Source organism: Canis aureus, chromosome 5 (genome assembly GCF_053574225.1).
Source record: "Canis aureus isolate CA01 chromosome 5, VMU_Caureus_v.1.0, whole genome shotgun sequence".
Taxonomy (NCBI): Eukaryota; Metazoa; Chordata; class Mammalia; order Carnivora; family Canidae; genus Canis; species Canis aureus.
This window is the reverse complement of record NC_135615.1, coordinates 42,077,872-42,100,920: the sequence shown is the minus strand read 5'-3', so window position 1 is coordinate 42,100,920 and position 23,049 is coordinate 42,077,872. Positions and strand designations below refer to the sequence as shown.

Genomic DNA, 23,049 nt, shown 5'->3' with positions numbered 1-23,049 from the left:
TAATGAGCACTGGATGTTATATGCAACTGATGAATCACTAAATCCTACCTCTGAAACAAATAATACACTATACGTTAAATTTAATTTAAAGATTTTTAAAAATTTATTTATGATAGAGAGAGAGAGAGGCAAAGACACAGGCAGAGGGATAAGCAGGCTCCATGTGGGGAGCCTGACGTGGGACTCGATCCCAGGACTCCAGCCAGGATCACGCCCTGGGCCAAAGGCAGGCGCTAAACCGCTGAACCACCCAGGGATCCCCCCGTTTAATTTAATTTAAATGAAACACTTTTAAAAAATCTATGTCTAGCTAAGTGTCTGGTTTTCTAGTTTTTGAAAAATTAAAACACAGAGAAAAGAAAAAGATCAACTAAAATCCCTTCATCCAGACAACCCCTTTTAAATTTTGATATATGCCATTCAAGGCTTTATTGCTATGTAAATATAGGGTGTAAATGTGTTTCTCATTCACAGCAGTAATTTTGTCTTATAGCGCATATTTTATACTGCAGTTGTAAACCATAATGCATCTTAAAATGTTTTTCCATTTAAATGAATATTTTTCTATCATTTTAATCTATTGTGTAACTCTAACATTATATATATTTAATCACATATCACATTACATTATACATTATATAATACATTACAGAATGTTATATATAACGTTATATATGTCTAATTATACATATATATATAAAATGAAGACTTTAGGATATTCTTTATTTTTTATGACTACATATAATTCTGTGTTGATACCTGTATAAACTCTTATAAACTTTTATGGTAATTTCCTTAGGTTCAATTCCTAGAGGTACAATTGCTAAGTCAAAGTATTTCCAGAATCTTTAAGGGTTTGGATGGTGAGACAAGTTGGCATCCAAAATGATGTAAGAGTTTTCATCATCTCCCACACTCCATCAGAATATCATTAATTTTTAGAAATTCTGACTATTGGGGGGTGGATAGTATCCCACCATATATCATGTCTTTAAAGACACACAGCTTTTCATATTTTAACATATCTGAAAACAGATTGCCTCTTGCAGTAGATAGTGACTCAACACTGTGGTTTGGTTTAATTGGCAGTGTTTTTCTTCCCCTCTCTTAGGAGCACATGAAGTAGCGGCATGCCCTCTGATCACGGGCATCTTAGATCCAGTGAAATATGGTATTCAATCTAAGCAATTTTAAGTTTTGGCCCAGCTTCCCTTGCCACCCACCAAGCTTCTGGGACCAGTTGCCCTTGCTAACTACTTGCAGTGTGCTCAAAGTATGTAAATTCAATTCAACTTTTATTCACGTTGCTGTGCATATGGCTCAGGGAATATAAAGACGAACATGACAGTGCTGAGAAAAACTTAATTAGGAAGGTCACTGCATAAAAACCGTGTAATGAATTTTACCTCAAAACCTTTGTGGAACAAGGCAGGATATAAATAAATAAATAAAGACATTATCTATACAGAAGCCAAATAGGCATGCATCTTAGATCATCTGTCACCCATGTTGCCTTTATTGACACACATGACTGCGTCCATGCTCCTCTGAGCTACCTGCATTTCCTTGACACCATTCTCTTCTGGAAAGAATAAACGCTGCTCATTTCACTCAAGAGGTATCCCCTTGTCTCCAGCTTTTCACCTGGCCACATCCTGCTCGGCCCTCAACACTGGGTACAGAGGTTACCCCCTTTGGGAAGTGGCTCTGGCTCCTCTGTCCCTGCCTTCTGTCAGCGTTGTTTCCACAGTACTTGGTCTATTTAAAACCACACATCTTGCAACGTTTTCACCTGCCATGAGGAATGTGGGGGCATTCCTAGCATTCAAAAGCAGGACTCGGGTAAGACTGTCCCCGCTCATCCCAGATCAGCCACCTGTTACCTATCTATCCTTGGGCAGTCTTGAATCTTCAGTCTCAATTTTCTTATCTACAAATTAAAGTTAGCATTGCCTTGTTCAAAAGGCTGTTTTAGAGAATCAACTCTAATAAAGCATATGAAGCACTTAGCACAGGTGCTGGCCATTGGAAAACATTGAGGGGGAAAAATACTAGCTTACTGGCTCCCTGTCTCCCCAAGCAAACCAGTGCTCTTCCTTTATCTCTATGATCCCACTTACCTGATAAGGAACAAATTCTCAGTACAAATGCATTAAAATGCTTATACAGAAAAACTAAGCCCACAGCCTTAGGGGCTAAAAGAAATTAGGCGACGGACTTCTCTCTTTGGCTCAAGAGAGATATTCTGCTTTGTGAATGGCCTACTATCTGTCTGTCTATAGAGAAGGTTTTGTTAGTTTGAGCCTAGAGATGTGAAAAGCAATCAAAAGGACTAGAAGATCTCAATAGAACAGCCTTTTTAAAAAAACTTTGTTGTAGCAAATCGAACTCCAATAAAAATAATACACGAAAAAAATTCATTTTAATTGTCTAGGGTTGGGAGTTTTTTTTCTTGCTTACTGGGATTCTTAAGACTGCTAACAAAAACATGGTACTTCACGTATTAGTCATCCTTGCATATGGCTATTAGTTTCTTTCATTTACTTCCTGTGTCCCCTCAGAGGCGGATGTGATAGTAATTCAAAGATCTTATTAAACAGTGTGAATGGTCAGGACAGTGTACTAGCAGATGGAAAAAATGACTAAAATGGTATTTTGTCAAGTGATTCTATTGCTTATGTTGGGAAATCTTTGCTCTCTTGGCACTAGAGCGATGACCAGCCTCCCATAAGGAATATGTAACTGAGACACATTAGGAAGTCACTCTACCCCAAAATGTCAACACATCTAGCCTTGCTGATTCATGCCTAAAATGATGACAGTAGAGCTTACTTTCTCTAAGATACTGTTCCACGTGGAAATGCCATTGTATCTGACCATTACACGCAGAAGGAACAGCCATAGTTCCCATTAATTGAACACTCTGACCTGCCAGCTAGATACATGTTCAATTACTTAATTTTTCAAACAATCCTATGAAGTGGAAAGATTTCTATTCTATAGATAAGGAAAGCGAGGCTTCCAAGTGAAGTAACTTGCCCAAACAGTTAGGAAAGATCAGAACTGCAAATTACACTCAGCACCATCTGATTCTAAGCCTATGCAGACTTCAGAAGTCAGGTCTCAGATCAGCATGGCTCTAAGATCCACACTCCCCCAGCTATGTTTTCTATCAAACTTCACAACTAAGACACACCAAACTTCTTTTAGTTCCTCCAACACACCACTATGACAACTGTCTTCTTTCTCTTCACCATCCCCATTTGCTCTCTGGTTATGCTTTTGGGGACTCAGCTAAAATGCCACTTCCCCAGAAAATTTATTTCCTACCAGCTCAACACCATCCCCAGATATTGTTGGACAGCCCCACCAAGTGCTCCCAGGGCTACTTGGCCATCCCGAATGTTAGCGTGGCTCATGTGGCAGAGCTGTGTCTTTTTTTTTTTTTTATTTATTTATTCATGAGAGGCAGAGACACAGACAGGGGAGAAGCAGGCTCCCTGTAGGGAGCCCGATGCGGGATTTGATCCCAGAACTCTGGGATCACGCCTTGAGCCCAAAGGCAGACACTCAACTGCTGAGCCACCCAGGCATCCCGCATAACTGTGTCTTATGTAATTCCATCTTTAGTTGGACTGTAAGTAGCATGAAGACTAGATGCAAGTTCCCTTGGTTTACTGCTGTATCTTCAGGGCCTGGTAACTGGTATTTAGTAGAGAAGAGTGGAATGAATGACTAAGTACACCAGTGAATCAACAGTAACAAGTAGAATAGGAATGCACTGCAGTGGGAGAGTGACAATGTCCCATCTATTTTTCCACACCAATGGCAAGTCCCACCTTCCTCATAATTCTGTACCCAGGCTAGCACTGGCTCTTTAAAGACATTACCAATTAGCAGTCTGGTTCACATTAACAATACCTTTCACTCTTAAAAGTTTGTTCTGCTGATTTTCTTATTCAACTTTGATGAAATAGGATTCAAGTTTCAAAATTTCAATTTGAGCTACAGCTAAACCTAGGAAAGTTGTGCATTCATTCTTTGAGGCCAGGGTCTCCCCCAGTCACTACCCCCTATGCACACTTTTTATTTTCCCCTCACTGGTCAAAGATTACCTCCTCTGAGTCCTCATAGATTCTGTTTGTCACAATAAGCATCATGCTCATAGTGTACGTGTTTCATTTTGCTTCTGTTTGGATGCTTGGAAATCTGCCTGAAGGGGAAATTTCGGAACAAAACAAAATGGTGATTAATAGCATCACAAGTATGATTGATAGGGGGTTTTTTCTTTTGTTTTTTCCTCAACAATTAGGTGCCATAGCCAAAATGCTTATCTGACAGAGAATGAAAGAAAAAGCAACCCTCTCAAATAATCATAAAAAAAGTCTTTTGATTTTTAAAAGAGAGAATTAAGGTGAGGTTTGACCTCACTAATCAGAGGACTGGGCTCCCAGAACGCAGACTTTGTGCTATTCCACTTAACCAAAGAGCAACTTGGGCATTTATCCAAAGTACTCCTCAAGGATCTAATATGTTAATTGAAAAAAAAATCTTAGGAAATAACTTTACAAGTAAACAATTCATCCAATTGGAAACACATGGGATTATTATCCAGCCCCTTTTACTTGACATCTCAGCTGCTGAAGCAAAGGGTTTGTTTTTTTTTTTTTTAATCAGAATTTTTCAAAGTGCAAACAGAATAAGTTACAATTTCAAGGTAGAATACGATTTGCTTTAATTAAAACAGCACACAATAGAATTCCCACATGGACATTTTAGCGTGTTTACTGTTGTTACAGGTAAAGAAACACTGTTTCCTGGGCTCTCCTTCCAATTCTCAGGGCCGCCCTCAGACCTGCACAGCTGTAATATATCTGGTGGATGTAGCTCTCTCTACCTGCCCTCCTTCTCTCTCCAGGTTCTTTTGAGATGCCTCAGCACTTGGTATTTCTTGACAAGCACGAGGTGATTAGCTTACGTTTTCTCACTGCTCTGTGACCTTGCTTATCACAGTCACAAGTGTGATGTGCATAAAGAAGCTCTCAGCAGCAGCAAGGACAGGACTCAGCCACCTGGACCACAAGACCCTTCAGGCTCTTCGTAGTGTCTATTGTCTAAAGATTGGCTGTCTTAGGTAATTCGATTGATCCCTTAAAACCAAGACCGAAAACTGAGCAGCAAGCTGAAAACCTGGTAAGCTCTAGAACACAAAACGATTTGATTTCGAGAATCCCAGCATGTCTGGGGGCCAAGTGGTTGGTCTGCCTTCGGCTGGGTCGTGATCCCAGGATCCTGGGATCGAGTCCCGCATCAGGCCCCCACAAGGAGCCTGCTTCTCTTCTTCTCTCTCTCTCTGCCTATGTCTCTGCCTCTCTCTGTGTGTCTCATGAATGAATATATAAAATCTTTAAAAACAAATTCGGGAATTTGAGAATCCCGATTCCCTGGAGTCTAAACAATTGAGTAGAAACTGAGGACATACTGAGGAGGGTCCAAAGACTTTGGAACTCTCCTGCTGCCTAGGGATGGGTGTTGGGAAATCAACCACATTGTTACTATTGACCAGACCTGGATGAGTTACTGCAGGTTGGGGAAAGAATTTAGATTAATCCACTCGCACCCGCAGTGAGAACACAGTAAAATTCACACAGGTATATGCACACTTATGTGCAAACACATATACACAGGTGTGCCCACTGTGCCTTCACACGGTTCTCTTCTAGTCTCCACTGAAGATTTAAGGAAATGACTTCTTTATTAGTCATTAAGATAATTAAGAAGTGTTTCTCATTTAGAGTCAACTCGATTATTCATAAACCAACAAGCTAAGGTGGAATTAATGAAAACATAGAGAACTCTTGAACCTCACAATTTCGGTGCTTTCTACCACCCGCCTAGGCTTTTCCCATACCTGCTAATGAGGAGCTAAAGATGGCCTGAATGTTCCTTCCTATACCTCTTGTTTAGCCTCTGCCAGAGTTACTAAGAATAATGAAATGCCTCAAAAGGCAAGAATTTGAGAAAAAAGGAAGATGGCATCTAAATAAGTCCCTGTAGGCAAACAATTCCTAAATGTTTGAATTGGTGCCATAGGGTACATTTGACTGGGCTTAGATTAGTCAAGGAAATGTTTCCCACTTAGAAAAGAGAGATTATTGAGAGTGGGTACTATTTCTGGGCATTTCCAAGGATGCCGTTAGAAACAAGCATTCTTGTTAAGAAACTTTGTCTAAACTGCAGAGAGGTCAGCACTCCTCTTACCTCCTTTTTCCATTGTGTAGCAGAAGAATAATAAACAGGTTGGTTCTGCATTCAGAAACATTAAGATAGGGAACAAAAGCATGCACGCATAAAACAATTTCATCACATTGTCACTTGCCAATGTATTATTGCAAAAGGATCTGGTTTGAGTTACAGAGATATCACTTTCTCCTTTCAACTATAGTTATTGAGAAGAGCACTAAAAAAAATTATTCTTGGCAAAAGGGGACACAATTTTCAGGCTAGTTTGGCAAGGTCAAATGAACACCAATGAAAATTTATATTCACTCAGCATGTGGGGAGAGTTTTATGTCTGGAAAAGGACTTAATTATGGTAGGGTAAATAATTGAATTTTTACAAGTTAAAGTAACAGCATGCAGTATTTGCTGAGAATTTTTCTGGATGTTTAGTTATACCCAAGAGATTTGTCTCTGCCCTCCAAAAAGAGGGAGGTGGAGAAACAGTACACAAAAGAGAATTTTTAGACTAACATGTCAACTGAGAGAAATGAGTGTAGGCTTTAGCAAGAATGAGAGCATTTGGGGGCAGGGGAACCACAGTGTGAGTAAGATCCAAATATGGATCTTTTCTTCTGAGTTTTTAATTCATATCTCTTTATCCTCTGAGTTGGTCATTCACATTCACCTTAACCCCACTGCCCGTTGTGTGTAGGGGGTGCGGGGTGGGGGGAAAGGTAGTAGAGAGCAGCAATCACCACCCGAACCTGGAAAACCCATAGCCATTCAGGACAGGCTGGTCACTTCCCCCTGAATCCTAGGATTCTGATCATTGCATCTCCCTTCTCCAGACCGCTGGATTATTGCTAGAATCCCTGTAAAACCACTTTCTTCTTCCTCTCCAAAAAAAGAAATAAATAAAATCATAAATTGAGAGCTCATCCTCTAAATAAAGGTCCAGAGGTGTTGCTGTTATTTAAAGCAATACAGATGCTATTTCTCTCCCCTGTTCTCCATGACCGGCCATATCAACTTTTCTTCCAATTGTGAGCAAGCCAAACTTGCTTCTCCCTTCACACCTCTGCTGTTGATGCACCCCTGTGGTTTTTCCACAAAGTTCTTTTCTTGGCTGGCTCCAAACTGGTCAGCTCCCAGTACAAGGGCTCTTTCTTCTAAAAAGTCTTTTGGGACTACCCAGTCTAAAGCCCTCCTCCATTCCCCTCTATCACTTAACCCCAATTTATTTCCTTCATTCCACTGTTACTATCAAAAAATGTTCATTAGTTTACAGGTTTCTAGTTTCTCTCCTACCTATAGAACATCAGCTCTGAGGCCAGGGTCCAATTTCTACTTCTGTATCTCTGACATCTAAGATAATACCTGGGAAATAATGACATTCATATAACTATTTCATTTAAAAATATGGAGCTTCTTATTATGTACTAGACATTGTTTACATATGCTATCTTATTTAATTCTCACCCCAAACTATGATATTGCTACCATCCCCATTTTACAGGTAAAAGAGCGAAGGCTTAGAGACACAAAGTAATTCTTGAAAATGGCAAAGCCAAACTATAAATAAACCCAGGGGGTCTGTCTCCAGAGTCCATGCTTACAACTGCTACGCATTTTACCTATACATTATATATAAACCTTTTTTGAAGTTTCAGATTGTGTAAAAAAAAAAAAAATTCCTGTTTCCAGTTCCACATACAAGGAGCTTGAAAGTTAACATTCCATCCTAACAATAAGTGAAAAGCTGACTTTTCAGTTGTTGACTGTCTTCTTGCATCTGTAAAAGAGGAGAGGATACAGGATAAGCTGCTGCCCCCAGGATTGGTGAGACAGGTGAATATGGGGAGTATCAGTTTACCAGAGCAGAGACTCATGAGTGGAAGCAGTTTGGGGAACCAGTGCCTGGATAGGAAATCCTGAACTATAATTGATGAGTTGGTTAGAGGCTCAGTGTGGTCAACTCTGAGAGTTAAAAAGTACAAGGGGACCCAGTCACGGAGACAAGGAGGTACAATTTATGTAGTTTACCTCCAAGAGGTCAACTAGGTTCTCATAGCAAAATATCAGAAGAAAATCCCCTTGTTCTTCAAGCAAGGGAGGGGAAAAGGAGCCATTTTGAAATATACCAAAGCACTTTGTTCTCAGTTAACCAGAGCCCAATCTACTGGGGTTTTATCAGAGCCTAACTGACCTGGGGAAAGGGAAACACCCAATTCCAGTCAGCTCTAGCCTTCCACATGGAAGGAGGGAAATATTAAACTCCAGCCCACTCTAGCTATCCTGTCCCAAAAAGAAGGCAAGAAACAACTGAGAAACACTTGTGAAATTCACAGCCCAGACGTATAAGCTTATTAAAATATGAAGACCTAATCATAGGACTGCAGAACACTTCCCTTTCCCTCACATTACTACAGGCATATTTTTCACAGTTCCTTTTATCTAGTACATCATGCCCAGCTACCAACAAAAAATTACAAGGCATACTAAAAGGCAAAGAAAAAGAAAAAAAAAAAGAAAAATCCACACAATTTAAAGAGAAAGAGCAAGTGTCAGAACCAAATATGGTAAGAATATTGGAATTGTCAGACTAGGAATTTAAAACAATGATCATTAATATACTCAGGCCTCTAATGGATAAAGTAGACAGCATGCATGAACAGATGGGCAGTGTAAGCAGAGATGGAAATCCTAAGAGAGAACCAAAAAGAAATGCTAGACAGAAAGAATACTGTAACATAAATGAAGAATGCCTTTGATGGGTTTATTAGTAGACTGGACACAGCTGAGGAAAGATCTCTGCACTAAAGAATGTATCAGTAGAATCCTTGCAAACTGAAAAGCAAAGGAAATAAGACTGAAAGAAAAAAAAAAAGGAACAGAATATCCCAGACAACTACAAAAGATGTAACATATGCATAATGGGAATACTTGAAAAAGAATGGAACAGAAGAAATATTCGGGGGAAAGAAACCCCTTCACCTAAGCATATAATTTTCAATCTACATAAAATCAAAGATTAAAAAAAAAAAATTCTGAAAAAAGCCAGAGAAAAATAAAGTTCAGTTTCTCGCCTTAAGGACTTCTCAGAACCTTTAATATGCTAATGTACCCCCAGGACTTGTCAAGATAAGGATATAATCTCCCATTCACCACCTACTCTTCTTTTTCATGAAGATTTTCTTGACATTTCTTTGAACTGTGTTACCCCTGAAGTTTCTTTGGAAATTGTTCTCACATTTAGTCTGTGTCTTCAAAAACACCTACTTATATCAGAACCATAGATCTGCCACTGATTCATTCATTCGACTAATGTTTTTTGAATACCTATTATGCACCACACACTTTTCTAGAAACTATGCGGTGTCAGTGAGAAAAGCAAAAATCTCTGCACTTTTTGAGTTACAGCATTCTAGACAGGGGGAAGATAGATAATAAGCCATGAAGATAACAAATAAGTAAATTCTATCATACTGTAGAAGGTGATATTCTCTGGGAAGGAAAGATGAATATAGAAAAGGGTGAGAGGCTGAGAGTTAAGAGCCAGAAGGAATTGCAGTGAGGGAGAGGCAGATGGAAATGATGAATGTGCCACGTGAAATAAGCTGATCAAGGTGGGCTTTTTTTTAATGGTTTTTATTTATTTATTCATGAGAGAGGGAGAAAGAGAATGAAAGAGAGAGAGAGAGGCGTAGAGACATAAGCAGAGGGAGAAGCAGGCTCTCTGTGGGGAGCCTGATGTGGCACTCAATCCCAGGACCCTGGGATCACCACCTGAGCCAAAGGTAGATGCTCAACCATTGAGCCACCCAGGTGGCCCTCAATGTGGGCTTTATTGAAAAGGTGGTGTTTAAGCAAAACATTGAAGGAGGTGAGAGAATTAGCCACATGATATCTGACGTAAGGGTATTTCAGGAGGAGCAATCTGCCAATACAAAATATCTAGAAACCTGGCTAAGCATTTTCAGGAAGCATCAAGAGACCAGCATGGCTGGAAAGGGGTAAGAGGAAGTATAGTGAAAGATGAGATCAGTAAATTAAGGGGGTGGCAGGGCATGCTATTTAAGGTAAGTCATTGAAAAGCCTTTGGCTTTTACCCTGAGTAAGATGGGAAGCCACTGCAATGTTTTGAGTCGGGGAGTGACACAATCAGCCTTACTTTTGAAGAGGATCCTTCTGGCCACTATGTTGAGCATAGAATAGCAGCGATCAAGGAACACTCTGGATATTATGTTGAGTACAGAATATAAAAGAGCAAAGTTAGAAGTAGTGAAATCAGTTGTAATAATACCATGAGGGATGTTGTGGCTTAGACTACAGAATGGTATCAGTGACAGTAGAAGAAGGCATAAGGTTCTGATTTATTTTGAAGGTACAATTATAGGATTTCCTAATAGTATGAGAGAGAATGAGAAGAATTGAGGATGACTCTAAGTTTTCTGATCTGAGCATCTGAGAGAATGAATTTAACATCAATCAAGAGGGAGAAAGCCAACAGGGGTGGAAGAGATTCCAGGTGGGAAATCAGGGGTTCAGTTTCAGGCATGGTCACTTTGGAGATGCTCTTAAAACTTCCAAGATGATGTATAGGGAGTTGGAGTCTGGGTAAGAGATTCAGTCTAAAAATACGATTTGAGAGAGGCCAATAAATGGATGGAGTTTAAAGTCCTGAGAATAGGAAATCATCAAGGGAGTAAGTATAAAGATCCAGAAGAAAAAACTAAGCCAGAGCTGAGCCTGAAGCCCCCCCCCCCCAAAAAAAGGCATGTTTCTCAGAAAACCAAACCCAAAGCCTTGATTGATGGGTAGAAGTAAAGAAGGTAGTAGGAAGAATTATTATAAGCTTCAGCTTTGGGAACTTGAAGAAGGTATGTCTAAAAGATCTCATCTCCTGAACCACATAATGGCTGCCTGCAGTTCCGTCTGAGGAAGATTCTGGGACCATGTCTGAGTGGGAAAGAAATTAGTGATTGGTGCTATCTGCTGCAGTTGTAGAGTGCTAAGTGCCAGCTAGAAGGGCAGCATCAGATTTTTACCCTTCTTTGCTGAGAGGAAGGGCCACGTGACTAAGAATAAGCAACAACTGGTGTTCGGAGAGTTCACTGAATGCTTTCAACTTATTTCAAGTAAATTTCTGTGGTTTGTAGGAATGTCAGTGTATAACTTGCTGCTGAAATTATCTTACTTGTGTAAGAATAATTTTATTGCTCTGGAGCCATAAGCTTATGTTGGCCTTGAGTGTGTGGAAAGGTGATCCCTGAAGAAGAGTAGAGAAAAAGAAGATATGTAACAAGGAGGATGATCTGCATAATTTGTGGACTCAAAGCACAAATGGGAAAAGTCAAAACCCAAAACAGAGTAGAACTTTTAGCTCTGTGAAAAGATTGGGCAGATCCTCTCCCCAAAATGCAACTATAGTGCTAGGAAAAACTGACAGGTACAACCATATAGTGCTTTGGAAATCAACCAAAGGCACAAAACAATCTGAGAAGTGTTTCTGCTTTAAAACAAAACAAAACAAAACAAAAACCTACTGAACTTCTATTTATTTATTTATTTATTTTTATTTATGATAGTCATACAGAGAGAGAGAGAGAGGCAGAGACATAGGCAGAGGGAGAAGCAGGCTCCATGCACCGGGAGCCTGACGTGGGATTTGATCTTTGATCCCGGGTCTCCAGGGTTGCGCCCTGGACCAAAAGCAGGAGCCAAACCGCTGCGCCACCCAGGGATTCCCCCTACTGAACTTCTAGCAGGAAGAATGGGAGTCTGTAAAGTTCTAGCCTGAGTCTTCTCCATTCACCTGACCCTGTGTTTATAGATTCTGTGAGGGTAGGGAAAGCCTTGATGACCAAGCAGCCTCTCTGCCAGAGTTGAGGAGACTCACCCAGTTTGGACAAGTGGGCAATGCAAGCACTCAACAAAGCTGTCAGTAGAAATGATCACTTGGAGGTGGATGGGTGGGAAGAATTGTGGGGTCCACTAGTTACAGGTTGTATTTGTGGTGAAAGACAGCATATTCCTGGTTGAGGCTATTTATGCATCCAGTGAAGATTGAGAAGAACATGAACATTTCACATACTTCTGGTTAGTCCTAGGTCTGAGTGCATGAGCAGAAGAGACTCAAAAGGGCCCAGAAGAAATTAAAACCCAGGAGGCTTAAAAGCAGCATGAATTTTAAATGTGCCCCCCTACCCACAAACCTATCCAATAGCAACAGATGGAAGCTTTATGGGTTCGAGGTGTTAGAGCACAGTTGATGCGCAATCATTAGTTTTATACCACTAAGCTCTATAGACATAGGAAGAGCCTCTAGCAAGCCAGGTTTAAAAAATGAAGGATATATATACTTGAAACAACAATTTAGCAGAGGTATTAGCGACTGTAGGGGACCCAGATTTCACAGATTTAGCCCAGACAAGTTATTAAACAAACAAAATACCAGCAACACCAAACTCCAAAGGAAAAAATACCAGAATTGGAGTAGCTGCAATATATTAAATAGAATGTCCCATTTTTAAGAAAACAATGAAAAGGAATGCCAAGAAACAAGAAAGTGTTATCCGTTCTCAGATAAAATTAAAAAAGAAAGAAAGAAAGAAAGAAAGAAAGAAAGAAAGAAAGAAAGAAAGAAAGCAGTGAATAGAAACCATTTCTGTGTTACCAGCTACTGGCAGACAAAGGAAGGCTTCAAAGCAGCTATTACAAATAGATTCCAAGAACTAAAAGAAATTGCATTTCAAGAATTAAAAAAAAAGTGTGACAATAGATTAATAAATAGATACTCTTAATAAGGACATAAAATGGGGCAGCCCAGGTGGCTCAGAGGTTTAGCGCCGCCTTCGGCCCAGGGCATGATCCTGGAGACTCAAGATTGAGTCCCACATCGGGCTCCCTGTGTGGAGCCTGCTTCTCCCTCTGCCTGTGTCTCTGCCTCTCTCTGTGTGTCTTTCATGAATAAATAAATAAAATCTCAAAAAGAAATAGGGACATAAAATTATTAAAAATACTGAACGGAAATTCTATGGCTGAAAAGTACAAGAGCTATAAAATAAAATTTCAGTAAAGGGGCTCATCAGCAGGTTTGAGAATACAGAAGAAAGAAGCAGTGAACTATAAATTGATAGAAACTATCCAATCTGAAGAATGAAGACAAAAATGAACAGAGCCTTAAACCTGTGAGATAAGATCAAAGCTAGCAACAACCTCCATGTAATAGGAGTCCCATACGGACAGAACAGAAAGGGACAGGAAAATTATATGAAAAAAATAAGAGCCCTAAACTTCCCAAATTTGATTTTTAAAAAGGATTCATCCACACATCTAAAAAGTTCAAAGAAATCAAAGTGTGATAAATATAAATAGATCCATACCTTGACACATCACAGTCTAACTGTTGAAAGTCTAAGCCAAAGAGAAAAATCTTGAAAGCAGCAAGAGAAAAACAACTCATCCTATATAGGCAAACATCGATACAATGAACAGCTGGCTTCTCATCTAAAACCATGGAGGCCAGCAGGCAGTAAAGTGACATATTCAGAATGCAGAAAGAAAAATAACTGTCAAACAAGAATTCTGTATCTAACAAACTCTTCTTCAAAAATGAAGGCAAAATAAAGGTATTCCCAGATAAACAAAGGCTGAGCAAATTCATCACTAGCAGATCTGTCTCACAAGATATACTAAAGGAAGGAAGTCCTTCAGGAAAAGTCGGCAGAAAGCCATACAAATCCACAGGAAGAAATGCAGAGCGCTGCAAATAATAAATACACAGGTTAGTATAAAAGATTCCATTAATACATCTTTTCTCATCTTCCCCCAACTTCTTTAAGAGACATGAGAGTTTATGAAATAATAATGTTAATACTGTATTATTCCATTTATAACATGTAGCTTCAGTATATATGACAATAACACAAAGGGAAGAAAAATGGCACTATATTAAGCAAAGTTTCTAAATTTTCAAATTAATATTCATCTGAGGGAGGCTGTCATAAATTAAAATGCAATTCCTTGAGTAGCCGCTGAGAAAATAACACAAAAGAAATATAGTAAATCCACAGAAGAATTACGACGTCACACTAAAATACTTGTTCAGCACAAAGGTGGCTGTCAAGGAGGAATAGACAGTCAAAAAAGGCAGGAGACATATCAGAATTCGAAGGCAGGTCCTTAGTAAAATTTCCCCTTTCTGCTCTCATGTGATTTTAGTAAACAGGGAACTAAAGATCTATAACAAGCATAACGGTCTACTTAATTTGTGGACTGAGGTCAACATGAAATGCAGGGTTCCTATTCGAAAAGTATTAGGAATTTCAAGATGGCAGCAGCAGATTGTGAAGAAAAACAAGGGGCCCTTCTGAGCACAGGGCTCTGTGACTGCATGAGTTGCTTACCCACGAAGCTGACCCGATGATAAGACGTTATCATATCCCATTTTCCTACTCCTTTCATAAGCTTCCTTTGGGGATATAGTACCTTCTGTTCTAGTCTTTCCCCGTTGTCTTTTCCTTTCCCATCCTTGAATCCTAAATCTCCAGCATTTGGGAAGGACTCACCCTTCACAGTCGAAAGCCCAAGAGACAGGATCCTAGCTCTCACATCCACGTGAGACAGCTGTGACTACACTCTGCTACAGATTTTTTGGGCATTAAAAGCTGTAATTCCCTTACATGTGCTGACCCTGTGGTTTCCAAGGCAGTTGTCATTGTCAGCAAAGGCAGAAAGGCAGTCTCCGAGAACATCCAAGTAGCTGATATTCATGAATTCACTTGACAATACATAGTCTACAGGAAACCCAGGAAGGGTGTGTGCAGGACTGTGCTGGGGGGAGCAGATGGGCTTGTTAGGGTAGCCGTTATACCTTGTGGCTCAGTTGTGCAGTGATCTCATCATGTCTTCATAATTAGGCTTTATGACTACCATACAAATAATTGATTGGAATGCAGTTCAGTAGTGTCAGACATACTGTAGAGCACTCTGTGAGATCATGGCCCGAAATCATGCAGGCCAATTCTACTCAGGCTTTAACAGGTAAATTTTATAATTTATGATAAGCCACGGTGCCCTTTGGTCCTTCAGACCATCGTCATAGTTGCTGTTGTGAAAAAAAAAAAAAGTGAATTTGATGGCGAGCATGAAACAAAGTTGTCACCCATGAATATTAGGAGTCTTTTGGTTTCAAGTCAGAGAAAATTTGGCTCAAAACTGGCCTTACTAAAAAAAAGGGAATTTAGACTCGCACATAGCTGGAAAACCCAGAAATAGTCCAAGATTTGGAATAAGTTGTAAGTGGCTGAGTTATATCATCAAAAACAATTTTTTTTTTGTTTTTCTTCTTGATCATCTGTGATATCTTACTTAATCCTATGGTTGGATTTCTTTGGAGATCCGGAATGATTTCCCACACCTTCTTAATCTTTCTTATGCTGTGTAAATGCCCAGCAAGGAGAGAGAAATTGCTTTCCTTGAAGCTTGCTGAGCCAGAAATCATGGTGTTTCCAGAAGCCCCAGCAGATGTCTCCTTGTTTATCATTGGCCTGCCCTATGTCTTCTGGCATGAATTAATCCCTGTGAAAAGGCCAGTGGCATGTGCTGATTGGCTTAAAGCAATCAGCGTTCTTCTCTGGAGCTGGGTGGGCATGACTCCCTCCAAGTGCATGGGCTGCATGGTAGAAGCAGCTACCCGATGGAGAGAGAATGCTGTGTGTGGGAGGGTGAAGGCATCAAAAGTCCACTACCCCCACCAGTGGGAAACACTGACTATTGTGAAGTCAGTGACCGCCAGGCCCTGAACTCCCCTCCATGGGACTATAGAGCCAGGATGTTGAAGAGAGCTGGGAGGAGGTGCCAGGAACACTGGACTGCCTCCTAACATCTAGCTTGCAGTCCAACATGTGAGTAGCACCAATTCAAATGAAAAGCCATCGAACGGGCCCAATTTTGAATACCATCCTGGCAGACACTGACCTGGGAGGTAGAGTCCTGGAAAAGTGTTTATTTTCTGATGTAAAAAAGGTAAGGGGAGCTTTTCTTGACATTTTTGGATATCCAGTAGTAACAATACCCCCTAACATCATGCACACCTGGGAAAAAATGCACAGGAAAGCAGAAGCTGCAAAGATTGAACCTTCACTACCAAGGGGATAAAGGCGTGAACTGATGCTAAGATACTCACTTGATGTTAAGATACTCACTTACTCCACTGACATTGATCAGCACCTGCTGTGTACTTGGCTCTGACCTTGGCACCCCCAGCTCTGTCACTCACTCTCTTCGAGCCTCGGCTGCCTCATGTGTCAGGTGAGAGTGTACCTACCTCCAGGGTCCATTATGAATACCAAATAACAAATAATAAATTTAAGAAAATTAAAGCACTCGTCCAAATGACTGGCATATTTGCAATCACAAGAAACGGCAGGTATCTTAATCACAATTTGTAGCAGTCGGTAGTGGTTGTTGCCATTGTTGTTATACATGAAGGGTCAGTAAGACATAGCTTCTGTTCCTTAGATGCCCAGCAAGGAGAAGAGATGTGAAATGTGAGGAGGGGCTCAATGGTGGAAGAGAAGTAGGGATAAAATGACAGAAAAACTTTTCTGTGCTGGGAGCCAAGCAGCCTCCCTGATAGGATTTTACCTGCAGAAGCTAGTGGGCTTGTGTTTAAATTTAGGTGACATCTTTTGGGTCTTTTCTCTTATGTCTTCTTAAGAAACCAAATCTTAAGTGTCAGTACAAAGGCTGCAAGGGCAAGCTACATGAGTAACATTGACACTGGCTAAGGAGAACATTCTCTCCAGAGAGGACCAGTTGCAGGATGTCTCCATTGCTCTGTCCTGGCTCACGTGGGAGATGGGATTGTCATGGCCTGTCCACATGGCAAAATGAGTAGCTCCTTTTTTATTCATGGCTTAGAATGGGGCTATTAGATTATATTCCCAGAGGCATTTGATAATCTGTTTAACTGAGCTCAGTCGTTTGTCTTGTTTGCTGACTACTTAGCAGATGGATTTGTGATTTTGGTAATTACTATATGAACGTTAATAAGACATGATATCTTTTATTAATTACTACTTTATGTGGTTTGTTTTTCAAAATAGCCAAAACTAGGTGACTTACAAATACTAATGACTCACAAGTATTAGATTTGCACAATTCACATTTGAAGGTTATTTGTTCTGGAATGGATTTACCCTCTTGAATTTTTTACTCAAGAACAAAGACCAGAGCCACCGTATTGTACTCTGCATCCTAGGAAAGGCTAATTTGGTCTGCTCAGCCAGAAAGTGCTTAATTTACAGAAGTGCTCATTTATACCCTTTCCATTTTAATTCTCTCCAAAGAGATTTTGGTGTTTAAAGGATAAAAGACTTTCAGACTCTAAGTTATACCATAGAATAATTTTCTAATAGAATTAAATGGCATTTAGATCTGATTTTCAGAGGTAAGGGGGTACTGCTGGTGTATCTACTCCCCCCCCCCCCACCCGCACACACACACATCAGAGCATAATAGGACACAACAGTGCCAGAGGCTGGGAGCAGATTGGTAGAAGTTTCATCCTGCTCTGTGGCTCTCTTCCCTCCATACACAAAAGCATCAGCAAGCCATCCTGAAAAGCCATTTCCTAGTAGGGACTGGAAGTCCTGCAGTTATGTAGCAAAAAACAGCATCTCTTCTGGGGTAACTCAGTCGGAAAGTACTTCTGAACAAAGCAATCAGATGGCTTGTTGTTACTGCCCTCCTTGAAGAACTCGTTTAATGACTCCTAGGAGGGTACAATTTCCTTTTAAGATCCACTGCCTCTGGTGCTTTGAACTGCCTGCATATTCCATCGTTGACAGCTTCAACAAGCATTTCTTGAGCGCACACTGTGTGCCTCACACTGTATTAAGCTTGGTGAAGGCTTTATAGTGCACAGTGAAGACAGCCTGTGCCAGAAGGGAGTTAAAGCCCATTTCCCTGGTTATTATGGGGTCAGACATGGTGCCCACTTGCTTTTTCTAAACTTAGACCAGCAGACAGACTCAAAGGAATAGTGAGTTTATTAATCTCTCTGCCCAGCTACCTTTTCAGGAACTCAAGTAAATCCTATGAATTGCTATAACTTTCATTCATTAGGTACTGATCATGTGCCGCATATTATGTCAAGCACTTTACGTGCATTTTCTACTGGCTCTTCACACACACACACACACACACACACACACACACACACACCCTTTGGTAATTATATTTGTAAGCCCATTTTATAGATGAGCAAATTCTTGATCGATTTATCAAAAATCACACTGTTATTAATCAGCCATTAAGTGGCAGAGCTCTGTCAGTGGCTGCCATTATATACAAACTTAATTTCAAAAATTAGTATTTAGTTCAATGGCCATTTTAAAAAATCTTATTACAAGCCACAAAATTGGAACTATAGAGCTGTTTTCAGCTTTAGAGCTGCTCTTCTGGCATAATCTATAAATTAAACACAGGGCTTTTCACCTGACCATATAGCAAGGATCTGGAGATAACTGGTTGGCTGCCATGGGGACCTCTTTACAAACTGTGTCCAGTAGGGACAGGTGAATCTTTCAGTGATGCCTCCTTGAAAAAAATGTGTGAAAGTGATTGGCGGCTGCACCATGGAATTGGGCATCAGTAGGGGAGAATGTGTAGATACTGCATCATATCTCAAATGGGTGGTCTGTTGCTCTGGCTCTGTCTTTGTTGCCTGGGCAACCTCACTTAGAATGTGAGAAACTCACTTTCCCTTTTTTCATGTAGATCTGTGGGAAGAACTAAAAGTTGTAGCTAAGGGTTGGTTGCTTGTTATCCACACCACCTATAATTGAGAGATCAAAACAATATTTGGGGAAAGCACTCATTTGGGGCTGAGTCTGCCCCATTGTCCCAAGGGGCAGAAAGACTCAGCCTCACCCAGCATCTCTCAGGTAGCTTTGAAATCAGATGGGAGGAAGATCACCTCTCTGAATCCCAGCAGTTTTCTATACTCAATTTTTCTGTAAGATGAATATTCTATAGTTATTTTCTTTATTTTCCTGTTAGAATTGGAGGAAATTTGGAGAAGGCAATGCTACGGAGAGAGTGAGAACCTGGGTTTGGGAATCAGTCATGGGTTCAAAGTTTAGCTTCACCATTTGCTAAGTGTATATCTTGGGGCAAGTTATTTAACTCCTCTTAATCTGTTTCCTCATCTACAAAATGGAAATGCTCAAATATATATCTTGCATATAATTTATTTCCATTCATTTATTCAGGATCTACTCATGCAATAGGTAATTAGCTCAATGTGAGGGAAGCAACTGTGATAAGAAGCCTTCACAAAGGTTAAATCTACCGGTAAAGGTGGGTATCTAACCAGTCACTACTGGTATTAAGTTACAAAAGAGGAAACAGAATGAATCATGGAAGCAAACAATAGAGTACCCAATCTAGTTTAGGTGGAATTGGAGACAAGTCTCCCTGAGAGAAAGCTATTAAAAAACTGAGGGAAAGTTCAAGTTATCCAGGTGAAGGGCTGAAGAAATACGTTCCCAAGGGAATGTATTTAAAAACCTGTAGGCAAGAGAGAGCACAAAATACGCGAAGAATGGAAAGTGTTCGAGTACAGATGAAGACAAACCCTTTAAGAGAGGTGCAGGGAACATAAGATTGAGGTGGAGAGATGCAAAGGTTGATGACATCTTAGAAGGTCTCATAAACTCTAAGGCATTTAGACTTCATCCTAAAGGCAACACAGAGTCCTTAAAGGGTCTTAGTGGGAATGACACAGGGAGGAGTTGTTAGGATGGGATAAAAGAATATGTACAAAGGCTTAGCAGAGTGTCAGCACCTCATCCCCGGCTCAGTAAGTGGTATGTGCTGTTGTTATCATTTGCAACTTCTTCATTACTCTTAGCATTACTGTGCTCTATGGAAAGAGACTTGAGGTCGTTTGTTACAGAGCAAACATGTTCATGATAAAACCATTCTCGACACCATGCAGAAAGAGGTGGGAAGCCCAAAGGCAAATTTCTCTTCCTGTATATTCTTCCTCCTTTTTCTCCACGCCTCTGCCTGCCACCTCCTCGGTGAATTCACATGCAGTGAAGTCATCCTCCTTTCTGGCAGTTCTATCAATTTCATAATGGTCTCTTTGCCGGAGCCTAAATACGAAAATGCAGGTGGGCCAGATTATATGTTTTCAAGAGAAGGCAGGCGGGGTGGGTGGGGGGGAGGCATTCTCATGCTCACAGTTTGAGAGAGCACCCGTGAACAGCACAGGTAAGCTGAAAAGGGACATGGGTCCCTCTGTGCTTGAGATGATTCACCTGTGTTTTGGCTGAGGATAGATGTCAGATAACTTGGCACTGTATTATTCAATAAATACTTTGTATCCTCAGGTAGCAAGTATAATGACAGGGCTCAGTAAAAGCTGAGCAAAGCAGAACTTAATGTTTTTCTGTTCATCAGACTGTTCACTTTCCTTGTCTTCTGATCTGGCTACATCTAGGTTGTAGATTAAGACAGGGCTGAAGGACTAAAACGGTTGAAGTGGGCAGTCACTGTGGTATTCACGGGAATATGGACTGGCAGCCAGGAGACAGATCATTTATTTCTTTGTAGCCCTCCCTGTTCATAAAAGAATGTGAAGAGGCCAAGTTATTTAGGTTCTGAAACTAACTCTGCCAATAACTGTGTGTAATTCTTGGGAATAGCTTTGAGCCTCTCTATAAATAAGGATTTTTATCTATAAAATGAATTTCTTAATTGCACACAGAGTAATTGATGGACACCAGCGAGCGGGAATACTTGCTTTTTTCTTGGCTCTGAGAAATGTCGAACAAGGAATGATCCCGCCCTGAGGCACCTATAGGCGCTTGATGAGAAAAACATAAACACAGGTAATGACAGTCAGGAGAGCATACATCTCAAAGGATAGCACCAGAAAACATCATGGTAACTCAGATGAATGAAGAAAGTCAATACAGTTTAGCTCTGGGACATAGGCTTGCAATCAGACCAATCTGGCTTAGAATCCTGGCTCCGTCACCTATGAGCTATGTACATTCTTTGATTGATTCCATATAGCTTAGATGACAATCATATGCCAGATACTGTTGGTGTTGGGGGTACAACAGCAACCAAGGACATAGAAAGATGGAGAGAAATGACTTACTCTTTTTCTCTGTCACTCTCTACCGAGTGTGTATACTTGTAATCATTTGATTAACTATGTATATGATGAGATCATACTGTACCCTCAGAGAGATAGAATGTTCTTTGAGTGATCAAAACAATAGGTAACATCTGGTTAGAATTTCCCTTTATATTCTTCTGGGTTGGAGAGAATTTACATAACTCAAATACCATTTTAAAATATTAACACTTTGCCTCTTTTTGTAGTGGATCATGTAGTGTTTGCAACAAATATTTTAATACCAGCTATGGGCCAGATGCTGAATAAACCACTTCAAAGTGAATAAAGTTATTGATTTCCTTTAGAGATGTTATTCTAATGCACTGTCTTCAGGGAGCTTTCAATGGGAATCACAGCTGGCCCCAAAGTGAAAGTCATGTGTTCACCAGTCTGGTTTCTATAAATGACTTTTCTATCATCCCTGGAAGGACAAGAGGCTTTTAGGGCAATAAGGTGTAACTTTTCTTAAGACTGTTGGATTGCAAAAAGGTATGAGGAAAAAAGAGTGCAGGAAAAGTGTGGATATGGAGGTTTTGTTTGATTTTGTTCATGATTCTTAAACATTAGCCAAGAGGAGGCAAGCCTAAGAATTGGAGCAGAAGGGAAGGAGTTAATAGGTGATTTTTGACAATGGCTCAGAATATATAATACTATATGAACCAAACAAAATCATATCTGGGCAGGGACAAAGGGCAGTTAATCTATGAGTCACTGGTTAAGGAAATGTAATGATTAGAACAGATCCCTTCTTAAAGTCTGCACCTGGATGTGACAGCTGAACTCAGGGTAAAGGAACAGCAGCTCTGTGATATAACCTTAATGTCTAGGGTGCTGAAATTTCACAGCAGGGAAACTGTTATGAAAAAGTCCTAATAGTGGAGGCGGTATGCAGTGTGTGTGTGTGTGTGTGTGTGTGTGTGTGTGTGTGTGTAGGGAGGATAACTTCTCTTGATTGATGGGGTGGGAGAGGAAAAAGGTACATGAATGAGAGAGAGCTGGGTTTGCAGAGGGTTGTGGGAAGAATGTTTTCAACTGAATGCCAGGATAAGCAATTTGGAATTTATTCTGAGCACAAGGGAAGACATTGGAGGATTTTAAGTAGAAGAACAGCATGATCTAATTCATAATTGTTAAAGATGTTTTTCTCTAGCTACTTGCAGATTATAGATTTCAAGGGACGAAAGTGGAAGCAGGAGGCCCAGTTGAGAAGGCTGTTGCCTTCTCATGGAGGGGATGGTGATGGTGCCTTAGGCCAGAGGAGTGGCAGTAGAGATAGATAAGGACATATTTGAGAGCTATGTAGAAAGTGCATTTGCTGGATTTGTGGATAAAATAGATTTGGAGAAAAAGAAAAGAGCAAAGAGGAAAAGAACACATTGGCTTTAGCTCCAAAATGTGTGCAGTTTGAGACATCCAGGTGAGAATGGTTTTTGTGGAAGCCATTGCTGATTCTAATACAGAGAGTGATGGGCTAGTTAGTGAGACATTTTTGAGCTAGAAGGGGACTTGAAGTCCCTGGTCCCCAAACTGTACCACAAAGGATGGGTCAATATCTAGTAGGGCTCTTTGGAGCTCTCATTTGGGCTACCAAATCTGCTTCCTGCAAAGAAGATGGCTTTGTTCAT

General features: G+C 40.4%; 1 protein-coding gene and 2 long non-coding RNA genes across 12 annotated transcripts in view; 1 reads left to right on the top strand and 2 right to left on the bottom strand.

Moving 5' to 3' along the window:
- PPP2R2B (protein phosphatase 2 regulatory subunit Bbeta) overlaps window positions 1-23,049 on the top strand; it is a 440,587-nt gene that overhangs the window by 116,216 nt on the left and 301,322 nt on the right. The window contains exon 1 of one of the 10 annotated variants that reach the window (XM_077897741.1): window positions 15,171-15,267. The exons of 5 other annotated variants lie outside the window; for them this stretch is intronic. Coding sequence is in view for 2 of the 5 variants with exons in the window: in XM_077897734.1 (XP_077753860.1) it covers window positions 15,224-15,267 (44 nt within the window). In the remaining 3 variants the exon portion in view is untranslated. Of the gene's footprint in view, window positions 1-15,170; window positions 15,268-16,083; window positions 16,252-23,049 lie in introns of those variants that run through there. 4 more of the 10 variants (XM_077897735.1, XM_077897734.1, XM_077897744.1 and 1 more) reach the window with 4 other exon arrangements.
- Window positions 7,669-15,091, bottom strand: LOC144314064 (uncharacterized). The gene is made up of 2 exons (XR_013379729.1): window positions 14,907-15,091; window positions 7,669-8,014 (listed from the first exon to the last, which is right to left on the bottom strand). It is a non-coding gene; the product is annotated as an uncharacterized LOC144314064 (long non-coding RNA).
- LOC144314065 (uncharacterized) lies at window positions 19,226-21,483 on the bottom strand. The gene is made up of 3 exons (XR_013379730.1): window positions 21,404-21,483; window positions 21,037-21,103; window positions 19,226-20,852 (listed from the first exon to the last, which is right to left on the bottom strand). It is a non-coding gene; the product is annotated as an uncharacterized LOC144314065 (long non-coding RNA).